This window comes from Cajanus cajan, chromosome 1, assembly GCF_000230855.2.
Source record: "Cajanus cajan strain Asha chromosome 1, NIPB_CcT2T_4, whole genome shotgun sequence".
NCBI classification, from domain to species: Eukaryota; Viridiplantae; Streptophyta; class Magnoliopsida; order Fabales; family Fabaceae; genus Cajanus; species Cajanus cajan.
In genome coordinates, this window is record NC_138517.1 from 3,788,112 (window position 1) to 3,805,798 (window position 17,687).

At 30.0% G+C, this 17,687-nt stretch overlaps 1 protein-coding gene across 2 annotated transcripts; it reads left to right on the top strand.

Annotated features, from left to right (window-relative positions):
* The first annotated feature begins 1,092 nt into the window (after positions 1 to 1,092).
* On the top strand, positions 1,093 to 17,575 carry LOC109793431 (LEAF RUST 10 DISEASE-RESISTANCE LOCUS RECEPTOR-LIKE PROTEIN KINASE-like 2.5). 2 transcript variants are annotated; one of them, XM_083073072.1, is made up of 5 exons: positions 1,093 to 1,471; positions 1,667 to 1,756; positions 7,173 to 7,325; positions 15,963 to 15,989; positions 16,265 to 17,575. In XM_083073072.1, exons 1-5 carry the CDS (start codon positions 1,336 to 1,338, stop codon positions 17,359 to 17,361), a joined length of 1,503 nt encoding a protein of 500 aa, XP_082929198.1. In that variant the 5' UTR covers positions 1,093 to 1,335; the 3' UTR covers positions 17,362 to 17,575. The 2 variants fall into 2 exon arrangements, with proteins under 2 accessions (XP_082929198.1, XP_082929201.1); XM_083073075.1 differs by lacking the exon at positions 7,173 to 7,325 and having other exon boundaries at positions 1,096 to 1,471.
* The last annotated feature ends 112 nt before the right edge of the window (positions 17,576 to 17,687 follow it).

The window sequence follows — 17,687 nt, forward strand, 5'->3', positions numbered from 1 at the left end:
ACACCTCTCATTCTCATGCTTGGCATAACCAAGTTAATCTTTTCTCTCTCATCCACGATCGATGCTATCAATCTTGTGCTCAGTGTGATCAGAGTAGAGAACCCTTGCCTTGAACCACGCCCAATACCATGAAGGTGCACCTAACATGATGAAGAACTCTACACTTGATAGAACCTTTATTTGGCTCAATCCACCTAAAATCTAGCAAATAAGCAACATGCAAAGAAAACATCTACACACATACCACATATATAACACCATTCCAATACAAAACAACACATGCATCCATCTGAATCCAAGAATCACTATTTTCACCAAAAACCACTACAACAACTACAGTTTACCATTCATCATGGTTTTCATCAATCTCAAGACAAATGATGATTTCCAGACAACAATTGAAATCAAACAATATTCATTCAATGAACCTTATTTTACCTTTAGTTGATCCAAAAGTGAACAGAGAATAAGGGAATGGAAGACAAGCTCGAAAACTCCGCAAAACTCCCAACTCGGGATTCTTGACTCTAGAAGCTTTGAATCGCTAATATACTAACTCAAATCAATTGTGTAAAGAATTTATGAGGAATTAGAGGAAAGTAATGGAAGGAAGGGTTGTTTTGGCTCCATAGACATTCTCTCTAACTTTTCTCTAGTTTTTCTTAAAACATAGACTTATGATATTTATGTCTTAAGAAAAATCTTATGTATCCTTACTTCAATTGACCCAACTAACCTAACCAAAACTAACACAGAGATAACTTAATATTTAGAATTCCTTAACCACTCTGCCCAAAAAAAAAAATTCTAAAACAACATCAATCACAACAAAATAATAATTAATACATAATTAATTAAAATACTTAAATCATACGGTGTTACATCCTAGAACATGAAATCCCCACTACCACTTTATTTATATAGAAATTGACCCGATTAAAAGAAGGTTCACAAAACCAATAATAAGATTAAAAAAAAAAAAAAAGAAAGAAAGAAACTGTCATGGCTTATGACTTAAAATAAAAATAAAAAAAATTCATCAAGCTTTTACTTTTCTTTTACCTTTACACCTGTCTTCATAGTAAAGTTCTTTTACCGGTCTCAATTCTTCGTTATTGCCATGATATTTCTTTGTCATTGTCTTCGGTCATCATCTTCATCTCCAGTTAAATGTTCTTCTTGCTGAGGTCTAGGATCTGAATCTTGTAGATAAAGGGAGCCTTGGCTTATTAATTGATAGATTGAGTTAGTTTGTTAGCGGCGGGATGTAAGAAATAAGAGAAATGTTTGAGAGATTGGGATATTTTGTCAATTAATTAAGAAGACCAATTGAAAATGGTGTTCTTTCCTTTCCACTTGTCCAATACTAATCTTAATCTCCGTCTCTTCTTTCTCTTCTCTGTAACTGTAATAACGCTTCTTCTTCCAACTAGAAGTGATATCAATTTTAACACTTCGTCTGTGTTTGAGGGTACGTATTTCTTCTCTTCTAATTAATTAAATTATAAAGAAGCATGCAACTACATATCTCACCAGCAGAAATTCTACATAAGCAGATTTTTTTTTTTTTTTTTTTTGATTTTTTAATTTTGGGTTTTCATAATTAAATTAAAGCTTGGTTTTCCTTGAACGAAAAATGTTATTACTGAATGGTTTGTGATTGCAGGTAAAAAGCACTCAAACAAGGTCTCGACAACAGACAAGGAACGCAATCTTAAAGTGGATGATGTCTTCACGGCGTGCGATCGGAGGAAAAGTACGTTATTTTGTGTGATTTCATTTTAGGCCTTCTGTGTTAACTGTTTTCAATTTTTTTTAATTTATTTATCCGAGTATATTTGAAAGACTTTATTCTTTGACTACATTACTATTTTCTAAAAGTTTATCACTTGAACAAAATATTTGAATTTAAAAAAAAAAAATGAGAAGACATCTGCAAAGTTGGGGGAGGGAGATGAAGATTTACAGAGTGGAGCAGAAGAAGGATTTAGTTTTGGCGGACATGACCTTTTAAAAAAAAAAAAATTTATTTAATTATTTTACTATAAAAACCTATAGTTGACTTGGGTAGAAGACTTGACAGGCTTTTTCTATAATTTCATCATCTCAAGATAGTTGGTTAAATTATTTTTTTAATTTTTATATAAACTAACATTTTAATATATACATGCTAAATATTTATTATAATAAATTATATATATATAAATATTATATTTGAATATATAAATTATTTTTAAAATTTATATGAATAAATATTTTAATCATGTAAATTATATTTTAAATTTATAATAAATAATTTAAATTATAAAATATTATTTTTTATTATTAATAATTAATTTTTAAATATTAAAATTTAATTCATAAATAATTATGATAAATAAAAATTAAAAATATTTATAAAAAAAATTCATAAAAACATTCTCATAAAAAATAAAAGTTCTAATTCCGAAAAATATTTAATATTATTCTTTAGCTTAAATATAAAAATGAGAAAATAATTATTAACTAAATAATTGAATAATACCATCCACAATTCATTAACAAACATACATGTAGCAAAATCACATAATCTCAGTATTAAGATTTAATATATTTTTAGTATTTGTAAAACTAACTAATTTTAATGTTATTATTTTGAAAGTGTTATTTTTTTTAACCCTCTAAAATTTAAAACTATTATTGTTGTTAATAGATAAGTTTTGTTTTTAGTTTCATATTTTTTATTTTATTTTAATTTTTTAAAATTTGAAATTAATTTTTTTTCATTAACATTTATTATAAGATAAATAAATAACATATATTTTTTTTAATTTATAACAAATTCTAAAGATATGATATATTGACAAAATATCATAAACAATTATATATATTATTTAAAAGGATCAATTAACTTTCTAATAAATACAAAGATAATTAATAAAAAATTTGTAATTATAAATATTAATAAATGAAAAAATAAAAATTAACATAAATCAAAATTCGTTGAGTTCCTTCCTATTAAAGTCTATGTCCGTAATAGTTATATATCTCTCGGTAAGACTACGTGCGTGTTTGGTTTCACGTTTCAAACATGGTAGTTTCCACGTTAAACGTGATTTTTCACGTTTCAAACGTGAAACCAAACACAGGCTACATGTGAGAAGCACCTCCTTCTCTTTCAAATTAAAGTCATGTCACATTATTTGATCTTATTAAAAGGTATGATATGGGTATATATAACGTTTTAAGTTAAAATATTTTTTTTCTATAATATTACTTATTTTATTTTTTTAATTTTTATAATTTAACATACATACTTTAAATTTATATATTTATCTTTTTCAATCTTTATAATTTAAGATTTTTTTTATATTTATATATATATTTATTTATTTTTTTAGTCTTTGTTAATCTTTTATAATGTTGTCTCTTTCATGTTGATATGATATTCGTATTAATTTAATTTTGTGTATCTTATATCAAATTTATTTTTTAAAGATATTTTAAATTAGGTTTCTCTACACTTTATATTTCTTTTGTACCCTTACCTACGATGTCCATACATCATTTTTATGTGCTCACAAGATTGTAGAGTTCTATCACATCAACACAAAATAAATAATTTTACTAAAAAATTTAATGATAGAGATTATTAAAATGATTAAAAAATATAAATATAGAGACTAAAAAGATTTAATTTTATACAACAGAAATTAAAAAGATTTGAAAAAGATAGTCATAAAAACTAAAAATATTTATTTTAAAATATAAGGATTCAAAAGTAAACTAAGTGAAACTATACATATTAAAAAATTATTTTATTCGATAATTTTATCTCTAAAGATGTGTTCAAGAGTTTGAATATCCTTTGTTGGTACATATGAAAAATATTTGTTCGAAAATGTCTGTGACACTTTCTATTTCACATATTAACATAGATGTATAGAATAACGAAGATGAAAAAGTGTTCAAAAATAAAATTTATTGATTAAAGATAAGTTTGCAAATTCCTTTGGATAGATGTATCATATAGTAACACGTTACCTAAAAGAATTAAAAATAATTATTTAATATAATAATTACAAAATGTAATATAATATGAAGTTCTAAATATAAAGAAACCAATAAAATAAAAATCCTAACTAAACATTAATGTCACAGTATAGAATAAAGTCAGATAGCCCGACACATAATAATATGATATATATATATATATATATATATATATATATATATATATATATATATATATATACACACATAAGTAAATTAATAACAACAAGGTGCGATTAGACCGGTGCCAATTTACGGAATCACACATCATAATACATATTTACACACATAAATGCAATGGACATGGAGTACGATTTGCATATGCATGTGGTGTCAATCAAACATATAAATCATATATGTGTATCGATTTTTCGATTTGCCAATTTTTCAATTTGTTGATTTGCAAGCATATGATGCATGTCACACGAGACTCAATGTAATACCATATTATCACTACACAATCCACAATTTGTTAATTTCTATCATATGACCCTCATAGGATCTACACACATTGATTTGCCAATTTACCATCATATGAACTACACAAGTTGATTTGCCAACACCAATACTAGATCACATCATTTAATCATACATAGCTCATAATTACATTTATGTATACTAAACACATATACTATTCCTTGAATTAAGTAACCAATACGTGCATTAATCATCGATTACAATTAATTTGTAAGAGTCACATGTTCATAGTTCAAATACACTATGTCCACAACATCACCCTATAATAGGTCAAATAAAATTGTTATGAAATCATCTTATTATATATTAATACCTCAACCATAGCTACTGAGAGATCAACATCAAACTAAGCGTTTAAATAATAACTTAAATAGTCTAACAATGCATTGATATTACATATTAATTCCTTAGATATCATTATCACTAAAGCACCTTAAGTAATTAGCAATCACTCACATCATAACTTATTGACAATTGTTGTCTTCCATAGCTTCTCTTTGCTAGACATTGATATAGATACATCAAATCATTCATAAAATCAAACACCTAAAGGGGTAAAATCATTCATCTTCATCACTCACGAGCTACATTTTTATAACTTAATCTTCTATGACCTCATGTGGTCCAAACATGATATCTAATGCTATATACATGATATCAAGTTGATCTTAATTTTGTTAGAAAGCTAAGACAATCATCTACAACTCTTATGTAGACCTTAAGAGTTAATTTTGCCATCCACTATTTGTTAAAAAATCTAAAACAACAATATTTCAACCTAAATCTGATAATCTGACCTTTGTTCATTAATTTAATCATAACTTGAGTCTTAGACCTTCTTTTTAATTGATTTCAACGATATTGAAAAGCTAACATCCATACTACAATTATTATGAAGATTACAAAATTTGATTATGATGTTATCACACTTGATGCAACATTTTTTGCAACATACGAAGTGCACAAATCCTTCTCTATTATAGTTGCACTCTATGTGACTGATGTCTCGCATATTATGAAACCTCATAATAACAACGTCAAATGACGACTGGTGAGACCCATTTGATGTCCAACACAATACTAGTTCGTGAAGAACTTATAGACTACGCAAAAATTGAATGATATGAACTAAAAACCCCCAAACTCCAAACCAATTGGTTAAAATCATGATTAAAGTTCAATACTACTTTATTACATCAATTATTCAAATTCAATCTTAATTTCACATATTCATGCAATTAACATCAATCTTTACTTTGTTTTATAAACAAGAGTTTCCTATATAGGAACTACAACCATTCAAAGGTTCTTAAACAACTCAAAATACACAAAATTAACTATACATAGAATTCCAACATCATATATAACACACATGAGATGAGTACAAAAAACAAATTCATAGATTATAAGATAAAATTGAGATTTTCCTTCACAACATACAAAAACAAATAAGATATTAGGATCAATTTCATTATCCAACTTATATATTACTTCCAGAATAAAACTACTCACTTCCCCTTACTCATACCTCGATGAGCACTCATAGACAAACATCAATCTTTGGGGTGATCTCCTTCTTGATCTTCAAGCAATTCTTCAAAGCATAAAGGAGAAAAGTGTAAGGTGAAGAAAACAAGGAATGTAAATCGTCTACGCTTAAAACCATTGTTTTTATTATAATAAAATGATTCATTCCCTTATTTCTTTTTAAAGAAAAAAACATAATTAAATATATCAAATATAATTACATAATTAATTAAAACATTTTTTTCCAAATGTTTTCTATAACAAAATAATTTCACAATTCTTATTTATTAACTAAAACACTTATAATTATTAAAATTCTCTAAAATCTTTCATGAAATCTCTTTAATTGATTAAAACATCCTTTTTAATAATTTTAAAAAATTCGGGATATTACAATGTCAACATTTAAATGAATCTTATTATATATGAGAAAATTTATTTTAAGAGATATCTTAGTGTGTCATTTCATTGGGTTCACTGTCAAAAATAGATATTTAAATTTAAGAATTAAATATATTTTTTTGTTTGTGAAATTTTATCAATTTTTATTTTTAATTGTTAAATAAATTTTATTTGATTTTAATCCTTAAAAATTTTCTCTATGAACAATTTTCTTAAAGTCAAGAACCAAAATGTTAACAAAATTTTTTTTAAAAAAACTAAAAGTAAAAATCAGTAAATTTTAAAATAACATTATTAAAAAAAATTGTTTAGCGACTAATACGAAAATCGACAAAAATTCAAGAAATAAAATCATATTTAATCATAAATTTAATTATACTGATATTTTAACTTGTGTAATGTATTTATAATATATAATCAAAATTTATAATAAATTATTACATATAAATATTATGTTTAAATATATAAATATTTTAAATTTATGATAAATAATTTATATTGTAATATTTTTTATTGATAATTTCTTTTAAAATTATTAATATTTAACATATAAATAATTATGATAAATAAAAAAATAAATTAAATCTTAAAATATTTTTTATGAAAAGAAAATCTTAAAAACATTTTTCATAATATAAAGATTTGTATTTAAAACATAGGAATGGATTAAATTTGATTGTTTAACTAATAAAATTTGAGGGTAAAGAAAAAAGCTGATAAAATTTGATAAACAGATTGCAGCAGCAGTTTGGTTACACGCACACGGTTACCGAGAAGTGACGGTGATTCCGCTAACGTGGCACCGTTAATTTACACAACAACGAAAGTATCGCTTGCGGCAACTGTGGTAACAGTTAAATTAGTTAATGCTAGTGCTAATGCTACAGGTAAGTTCTTCTTCTAAACCATTTTCATAACTCCTCAATAAATATTTATAGATAAAATAATAGATAGATTAAATTATTTTTAAAATTAAAATTAGTTTATACAAGTTAATTTATAGAAACATTCTTATTTAACCTTCTTAAAAAATTGACTTTGGCTTATATATTAATATTAATGTTAATTTGCAACCTTTTCTTTTTGAATTCATTTTACCTTTTTATTTTATTCTTTTAGTATTTATTCAAGAAATTATCTAAACAAATTCTAATTTAGAATAGGTTTTTTCAAAATGATAACTTTGTACTCCATTTGCTAGATATAGAATTGTTCAGCATAAATATAGAAAAGACTTATTTGTTGTATAAAAGTGATATTTGGACACATTATAAGTGTTTACATTAGATAAAGATAAATAAAAAAAAATTCCAAACAGATGTTTATATTATTCGGGGTACAAAAACCATGATTCTTATGATAACTGTGATAATATGTTGAAATTTTATAATGTTGAAGATAGCATAGAGAATAGAACTCGCAACATGTAACTCGGTGTAACAGGGATCGTTCGATTTCTATAAAAATTTCCCCCTACCTTTATTAAAACAAAATCAACGTTTATATATATAACTATATATAAAAGAAGTTATTCAATAGTGTTTTATGTGCACGTAAGATTCACAATTTCTAATAAAGTGATTTTGCTTAAAATCCTATCTATTTTAAGTCATCACATGAGATTTAAATAAATAGTTAAAATACTAATTTTGTCCCTTATAATTTTTTTTTCAATTTAGTTCCACTTTAATCTTTTTTTCAATTCGATTTCTAATAATTTAAATTACTGCAATGTCGGACTTTCGTCCAAATTATTTAAACGGAATTAACTGTTAGTCACGTGGATGCCACATAGATGCATATGTGGATGCCAAATTTCTTCAATGCATCTGGAACCAGAACGACCCGTTCTGCTTGTACTCTTGGTGTGTTAATTTTGTACTTGGAACGGGTCATTCCAGATGCATTATTTAACACACAGCGAGTGCAAGCAAAACGGGTCGTTCTGGTTTTAGAACGGGCCGTTCTGGATTCAGAACGGGTCGTTCCAAAACGTCAACCACATACGTAAGTTCAACAAAATGCAGCAATGTGGTTCAAAAATTGAAAACAAAAATTCATAACATAACATAAATTCAAAGATTGAAATATGATTCAGAGACTAAAAACAAAAATTCATAACATAACATATACTAAGAAAGTTCAAAGAAATTACTAAGAGGGGAAATCATCTGGATAACGTTGAAGGTGTCAATAATACATCTTATCTACTATATAATTATAGTGTTGTTGGCGTTCATCCGTCTCTTGCAATCGACGATCCATACACTGAATGGCTGACAAGATATCAACATTATCTACCTGTACACTCCAGTTTAACTAACAATGAAATAAAACCTGCCACCATTGTGTTAGGATCAGTTCTAGGGATTAAGGAGTTAACCGAAGAACAGAGAACCCTAGAATAGTAAGATTTCTGAGACAATATGATTGATTCAAAAGATTGAGAAAATTGATTACAAAACTGATATCATTATGAATCAGATAATTCTCTAATATACTAGTTGGTTTCTCAATGTACTAACTAACTACTAAAAACACAGAACTTTAGCCAAAATAGTCCTCCTATTATTAACTATTCTCACTTAACTACCTATAATTTCTCTAATTACAAATTGGCCCATATCAATGCCCCACCCTTACAAAAATCCTTGACCTCAAGGATGGAAATTTGGAAAAAAAAATTATCAAATCATAGTAAAATTCCCAAGTTGAGTCTTCAGGTAGCCGATGCTTCCATTGCACAAGTACTTTGGTGACAGCCTTGCCTTGTCTCTTGACTGTCATGCAATCAATTATAGCTTTTAGTTCCTTCTCATTACTGGAATCAGTAGCAGAAATAGGAATATTGACAAAAGTAGTAGCATCTCCAACATACTTCTTCAATTGAGAAACATGGAACACGTTGTGGACTTTTGATTCAACTGGAAGTTGCAGCTTGTAAGCTACTGATCCCACTTGGTCAATGATCTTATAAGGTCCAAAATACTTAGGAGGCAATTTAGCATTGATTTTGAAAGCTACTGAAATTTGTCTATATGGATGTAACTTCACATAGACCAAGTCGTTAATGTTAAACTTCTTGTCAGATATGTGTTTATCAGCCAATTGCTTCATTCGATCTTGTGCCCTCCTCATGTGAAACTTCAAAAGTTTAAGCATTTCCCCCCTCCTTTGGAGACTTCTGTCTTAGATTCACTAGGTAGATATGGTAAGTAGATAGGTGGGGGCTGACCATATACTATTTCATAAGGAGTTGCTTTAATTGTGCTGTGATAATTGGTGTTATACCACCATTCAGCTAAAGCCAACCATTTAGACCATTGTAAGGGAGTGTCAGCACACATACACCTGAGATAAGTTTCCAAACACCTATTCACTATCTTAGATTGGCCATCTGTCTGAGGGTGATAAGCTGTAGAAAGCTGAATCTGTACTCCTTGGAAAGCCATAAGTTCTTGCCAGAATTGACTCACAAAAATAGCATCTCTATCACTTGTTATGGATTCAGGAAATCCATGTAATTTGAAGAAGTTGTCTAGGAAGGATTGAGCTACTTCAGTTGTAGTATATGGGAGATAATGCCATGAAATGAGTTGCTTTGCTTAGCCGGTCAATTACCACAAAAATAACTTGTTTCCTATAAGAACTTGGCAATCCTTCAATAAAACCAAAAGCATCTACCTCCACCACAAAGGTTTTGGTAAAATTTGGTAAGGCAAAAAAACTGATGCCTGTAACAGTTTTGTTTTTAAGGATTGAAACGCCTCCTTTGCTTCTGAAGACCAACAAAACCCTTCTTTCTTCAACATATTAGTTAATGGCTTAGTTGTGCTCCCATATCCCTTAACAAACCTTCTATAATAGCTTGCTAAACCCAAAAAACCTTGCAGCTATTTACTGGATTGAGGCAATGGCCCAAGTATTCTAATGTCCCAAATATTCTACCCTTGTAACTCCAAAATAACATTTAGACCTTTTGGCAAACAATGAGTGCGTTCTCATGGTTGTCAAAACTTGTTGCAAGTGGCCAATATGACTTTCTAAACTACTGTTGTAAATGAGTATATCATAAAAAAAAAACTAGCAAAAACTTCCTCAAATAGTCTTTAAAGACCTCATTCATCAAACCCTAAAAAGTGGCAGGAGCATTGGTGAGGCCAAAAGACATTACCAAATATTCAAAATGGCCACTGTGTGTTTTGAAAACAGTTTTATGGATATTAACAAGATCCATCCTCACCTAATTGTAACCAGATCTCAAATCGATTTTGGAAAAAATCAAAGAGCCATACAACTCATCCAGTAGATCATCAACAAGTGGTATTGGAAATCAATCCTTCGCTGTATTCTTATTTAATTCTCTGTAGTCCACACACATTCGCCGAGAACCATTTTTCTTACCCACCAAAACAACAGGACTTGCATAAGGATTGTTACTAGGCTGAATGATACCTAACTTGAGTGACTCCTTCACCAATCTATCAATTTCATCTTTCTGCTGTTTCGCATATCTGTAAGGCCCTTTTTTCACTAGATCAGAGCCCTGCATTAATGGAATTTTGTGATCATACCCCAATCTCTTAAGAGGAAAGTTGGTTGGTTCATTAAATATATCAGCAAACTGACTGAGCAGCTCCTCAATTGCTCTTGGTAATTCAGGTTGGTTAGCATGAGTTGTTAAAAAATGCAACAACCCTTCAGAAAAATCACCTACCTGTAAGATAGATAAATGAACACCCTCTTTAAGAGCTTTAGTCACCTGTTGCTTCCTTATAGTCTTAATATTGGTAGAAGAAGCACCTCGCAGCACATGCTTCTTGCCACTAACAAAAAATTCCATAAAAAGCTTGTCAAAATTCCAAATTATATCTCCTAATGTAACCAGCCACTCGATTCCCAAGACAAGGTCACAACAACCTAAAGGTAACAACATCATGTCAGAACAAAAATTAGTATCCTGAATAGTCCAACCAAAGTTCTTGACCATTGAAGAAATTTTGACTTTATTACCATCAGCACAACAACATTTATAGTTCCCATTTGTTGTATCAAGCAACCTAATTTCCGAGAAACTTGACATTAAGGAAATTATGAGTACTTCCACTGTCGATAAGGATATGCAAAGGTTTTTTCTTATAGTAGCCCGTAATTCACATAGTTCTAAAACTAGCAATACTAGTCAGAGCATGTATAGAGATCTGAGGTTCTATCAAATCCTTTGAACTGTCTTCCACATCCATATCTTCACAAGTGTCCAGTGTCTCCTCATCATCAACTTCCATGACATGAAGCTGTAGTTTCTTATGAGTAAGGGCATGCTCAGGGGTGAAACGTTCATCACAAAAGTAACATAGCCCCTTTGCTCTTCTATCATTAATAAATGCTGGAGTAAGATTTTTATGAGATTGTGTTTTAGTTTTATTGACAGTAGGGGTAGGAAGGATGAAACTGGAAGGTTTAGAAGGTAATGTAGGTTTGGGCAAGGTGGGATTTCTAGGTGGCTTGTGTATTAGGGTGTTGGAAGAAGATTGAAGATTGGCTGCTTCATACATTTTGGCTAATGCATAGGCTTTCCTTACAGTGGTAGGGGAAAACATCCATACCATCATTTGAATATCTGTTTTTAGGCCTCCTAAAAAACAACTAAGGGTATTGGCTTCAGAAAGATCCAAGCGATTGAGGAGAGCATCAAACTTCTCATGAAATTCAGTGATTGAACCTGTTTGCCTCAATTTCATCAACTTAGCCATAGGATCTTCACAAGGTTCACCAAATCGTTCAAGCAATATTGTAGAATAGTTATTCCAAGAAAGTGAAGAATCTGCTGCAATAGATTTGACAAAAGTAGTGTGCCACTGGAAGGCCTTCCCTTCCAAGTGAATTACAACAAGCTTCACCTTGAATTCCTCAGGAGTAGAATCAATTGAAAAAAATGTTTCACACTGATACACCCAATGTTTGACATTTTCACCATTGAAACAGGGAGAATCAATACGTGCAAGATGAATACCACAAGAGTAATTGGAGGAAGGTTGCATAACACAATTTGGAACCGTATTAGCCAACAAAGAAGAGGAAGTTTCACTATCGGTATGCTGTTTGATGTGATCTTGAATGCGTTTATCCATCAAAGCATCCCATGATTCTCGCAACGATGTAACAATCTCCATGAGACGAGCTTCAAGTCGTCCCGTGATTCTTGATTCCAATTCCTTGGCATTCACGTGTGATGCATCTTGTGAACGAGTGGACACCACCATGATTATCGCTAGAAGGAACCAAATCTGATACAATTGCTAGGATCAGTTATAGGGATTAAGGAGTTAACCGAAGAACTAAGAAGAACAGAGAACCCTAGAATAGAAAGAGTTCTGAGACAATATGATTGATTTAAAAGAACGGCATTCCAGGTGCAAAATTAACACACCAATACTGCAACTAGAATGGGCCGTTCTAGTTTCAGAACGGGCCGTTCTGATTCCAGATGTATTAAAAAAATTTGGCATCCATCTATGCATCTATGTGGCATCCACGTGGTCAACAGCTAACTCCGTTTAAATAATTTAGACGAAAGTCTGACATTGTAGTAATTTAAATTATTAGGAACCAAATTGAAACAAAAAATTAAAGTGAGACTAAATTGAAACAAAAAAATATTGTAAGAGACCAAATTAGTATTTTAACCTAAATAAATTATTAATCTAAGATTTTCTATTTCTAATAAGGTGATTAGCATAATAAAGATTAAATTCTTAAATATCAGCTTTCACTTTGTTTTGTATGTTGTAAAATTACATTGAAGAAAATTTACATAAGAATGTCTTAATAATTTTGAATGAGAAACTGGTATGCAGTTTGCAGTCGTTGCAATTCAACACCATGACAAGTATCATCTCCACCATCAAAATCACCACCAATACTATCACCACAACCAACATCACCACGAACATGGGAATCACCACAACCAACATCACCACGAACATGGGAATCACCACCAATACTATCACCACAACCAACATTATCATCACCACGAACATGGGTACCTACATATTCATCGCCAAGAACTTCACCCTATACAACACCACGACCATTATCATCTCCACCATCAAAATCACCACCAATACTATCACCACAACCAACATTATCACCACCACGAACATGGGTACCTGCATATTCATCGCCAAGTTCTTCTTTGTCACCATTGCCAATATCAAAACCAGTTGAAACACTTAAGGGTCAGTTTTATCATGTTTCAAACATTTATTATTATTCTTTATTCTGATGTAGATTAAGATTTCATAATGGTAACATTGGATAAACACATAAGGGTCAGTTTTATCATGTTTCAAACATCTATTATTAAAGTTTTGTCATGTTAACTTTGATCCAGGAAGGTAAAAGAGCAACTCCTTTTCCCTAAAAGGATAATATCTTATCATTGTGAAGACGTGTATGTGTTTGGTAACCTCCGGTGTATAACCTATGGGGGGTGTATAACCTATGGGAGGTGTATTGGATTAGGATTTTAAAGGAATTTTTTAGTTAAAAAAAATCCTACGAATTTTAAAAGACTTTGTAAGATTTTCATGACTTTTAAGACTTTACAGGATTTTGCAAGACTTTAAATCAAGATTTTAATGAATTTTGCAAGACTTTTAAATCAGGATTTTAATGGATTCTATAGGATTTTGTAGAATTTTCGTAGACTTTTGACATATGATAAGATTTTAAAAAAAATTTCATACATTCAAATTTAAAGAGTCAAAGACAAAAATAACAAAAAATAACAATGTCTAGATAAATAATAATAATAATAATAATAATAATAATAATAATAATAATAATAATAATTCTCCATTAGAGTAACAAACTCAAGGGAAGGAGAGAGATCATAGTTTTTATGCAGAGAGGGTTTCTTCTCCCAACTAAGATCCATTTTCATCTCATTTACTCACAGAAATCCTAACTCAAATTCATCTTATATATATATATATATATATATATATATATATATATATATATAATGTAGAGATCATGATATTAATTTCATCTTTCACTTTTTCCTTTTTTTGACTGTGTTATAAAAAAAATTACTACTTAAAATTTGAAATTTCAAGTGCTTTTTTTGTGTGATATAAAAGAACAAATACAACTAAATAAAATAAAATAGAGCAAGCCAATTAAAGAAAACGAAGAGAAAAATAGATCAAGTCAATGACACGGTCATTTACATATCAGAATTTCACAAAATAGGGGAATGAAATGGAAACAGTACTACAATATTATATATGAGCAATGAATAGTAGTGCAAAGGGGTGAGTAGATGGACACGGGTCTGTGGACCGGTCCGTAAGCCCGCGAATTTTGCAGATAACGGACCCGTTTTTTTAAATTCGTATATGTTTAATTTTTTAACCCGGCTCGTGAAGTCCGCGGACTTGGCAGATTTAATTCGCGGGCTCGCAGGCTAGTCCGCGGACTTCACTAATTAATATTTTTAAATATTACGATTTTAATATTAAGTTGTGTATTTAATTTTTTAAATTATTATGACATTAAAATTATGTTTAGTTGGTATGTATTTGTCATTAGAATTATTTTTATGACATTTTGATGATTTTATTATTAAAAGTTTGGTATTATTATTTAAATATTTGTAATTATTTTTATTTTAATATTTTAGTATTTAGTATTTTAAATCATTTTAACTATTGATAAAATTTAGTATGATAAAATTTAGCTTATAAATAAAAAAAATATTTTTTTCTTCTAATTTTATGTATTTTTATTTTTTTAAAATTTATTTTTTTTGAACTATTATTTAAGCCCGAGGACCAGTCCGTTATCCACGGATTTTGGCTTGCCGGATACGGACTTAAAAAATAAGTCCATTTATTTTATGGACCGGACTTATCCGACCCGTATAAAACACGAGTTTTACGGACCGGGCCTTAAATGAGCTGGACCGGTCTGTATATCCACCCCTAAGTGTAATATTATTAGCAGAGAAAAAATGGAAAAGACGGGAGCATAAAAAAAAAAAAGATGAAAAACTCACTTGAAAATTCTTGAAGCACTTGAAAAGTCAATTTGGTAGGGTTATTTTATGGTATTTGTCTGAGGGGATATTTTATGAGGGTTGTTTTTATAAGGCTATTACACAAACATACTCCACAATGATGAGATATTGTCCACTTTAGGCCTAAACCCTCACGATTTTGCTTTTGGTTATCACCCAAAAGGCCTCTAGATCATTGAAGTATGTTTGTATTATATAAGTTGTTATTTTTTTGTCTTATTTTATCGATGTGAGACTTGTTTATATCCCAACAATGTGATTAAACTGAAATGTGGAAAGAGATATGATAGATGAAGTGTGATCATGTATGCAATATTTGTCATTCCCTTTTCAATGGTAAGTGATTACTATCGAATAGGATATCTTCATGACTTCCTCCAATCTAAATATTTATAAAAGACTCGAGTCACCACATTTTAACAACTTCTCTTTGCTCTCGCAGGTAATCTGATAAGGAAAATCATTATAGGTAATATATCAATTGTCCTTTTATATGAACTATTTCACTTCTTTGTGAATTACATTTGTGATAAATTTGGAATCCATTTGCATTGAAAGAATCTTTAGACAGGATTTCTATGACCTTGTCTTTTTTCTTTTTTTTTCTCTTTTGATGAATCAAAATAATATTTAAGTTTAGACTCCTGAGCACATATTAAACTAATAAAAATTAATGTTACAACATAAAATGACACATACGTATTGTTTCTTAACTCCTAATTATCCTATTATATTTGTTAATAGGTGTTGCAAGTGCAGTAATGGGAGGATTCATGATATGCATCATAATTTGTTGTTTTAGATATAAGTCATTAGCCCGACCATTCAAATTTTTTAGGTCCACAAAGAGTAATCAAGATATTGAAGCATTCTTAAAAATTCATGGAGCTGTATCACAGAAAAGATACAAATTTTCAGAAGTAAAGAAAATGACCAATTCCTTCAAAGTTAAACTTGGTCAAGGTGGTTTTGGTGCAGTATATGAAGGAAAGCTACCCACTGGTTGTCCTGTGGCTATAAAGATATTGAATGCATCCAAAGGAAGTGGTGAAGACTTTATTAATGAGGTTGCTAGCATAAGTAGAACCTCTCATGTTAATATTGTTACACTTCTTGGATTTTGTTTGGAAGGCCGCAAGAAAGCTCTCATCTATGAGTTTATGGCTAATGGTTCCCTAGAAAAGTTTATCTACAAAGGAGGGCCAGAAACCATTGCATCTTTGAGTTGGGAGAATTTGTATCAAATCTCAATAGGGATTGCTCGTGGGTTGGAGTACTTGCACAGGGGATGCAACACTCGGATTTTGCATTTTGACATAAAACCACATAATATTCTTTTGGATGAGAATTTTTGTCCCAAAATATCAGATTTTGGGCTAGCAAAGCTGTGTCCTAGAAAAGAGAGCATTATTTCTATGTCAAATACAAGAGGGACAATGGGGTATGTTGCTCCAGAAATGTGCAATAGACATTTTGGTGGAGTTTCACACAAGTCTGATGTTTATAGCTATGGAATGATGTTGCTAGAAATGGTAGGAGGGAGGAAAAACATTAATGCTGAAGCCAGTCACACAAGTGAGTTATACTTCCCATATTTGGTATACAGAAGGCTTGAGTTGGATAATGATTTAAGACCGGATGAGGTGATGACCGTAGAAGAAAATGAGATTGCAAAGAGAATGACCATAGTGGGTTTATGGTGCATTCAAACGTTTCCGAATGATAGACCTACAATGAGTAAAGTGATAGATATGTTGGAAGGCAGCATGAATTCCTTGGAAATTCCTCCAAAACCTATGTTTTCTTCTCCTACCAGATCAGTGACGGAATCGTCCTCTTGAAATAAATTACATTTTTAGGCCAATCTTTAAGTTATATTGTAAACAAATCACTCAAAATATTTATCGGTACTTTTAATCATCCTGAAAAGCAAATGGATTTCATGTGTGTTAAATTGCAGCTACATTGATTGCAAAAGTCGGACCAATTGTGTCATAAGTCATAACTTTCTTGTAACGAGCCAAATCAAAGTATATAACACTGGCAATAGCTCTACATTCTAGTCTGATTAGGTTATATAGTATTTTCCTCCAACTTTTAAAAATTAGAACTACAACTATATAGTTCTGAAGTCAAGACGCTGTTTTTTCCTCATTGTTATTTCAGG

Excerpts from the sequence above, each read along its gene's own strand:
- LOC109793431 (XM_083073072.1), top strand. The coding sequence starts at position 1,336 with ATGGTGTTCTTTCCTTTCCACTTGTCCAATACTAATCTTAATCTCCGT. Across the intron at positions 7,326-15,962 it reads TGCTAGTGCTAATGCTACAG|GTAATCTGATAAGGAAAATC; the intron begins GTAAGTTCTTCT and ends TTGCTCTCGCAG. Across the intron at positions 15,990-16,264 it reads GATAAGGAAAATCATTATAG|GTGTTGCAAGTGCAGTAATG; the intron begins GTAATATATCAA and ends ATTTGTTAATAG.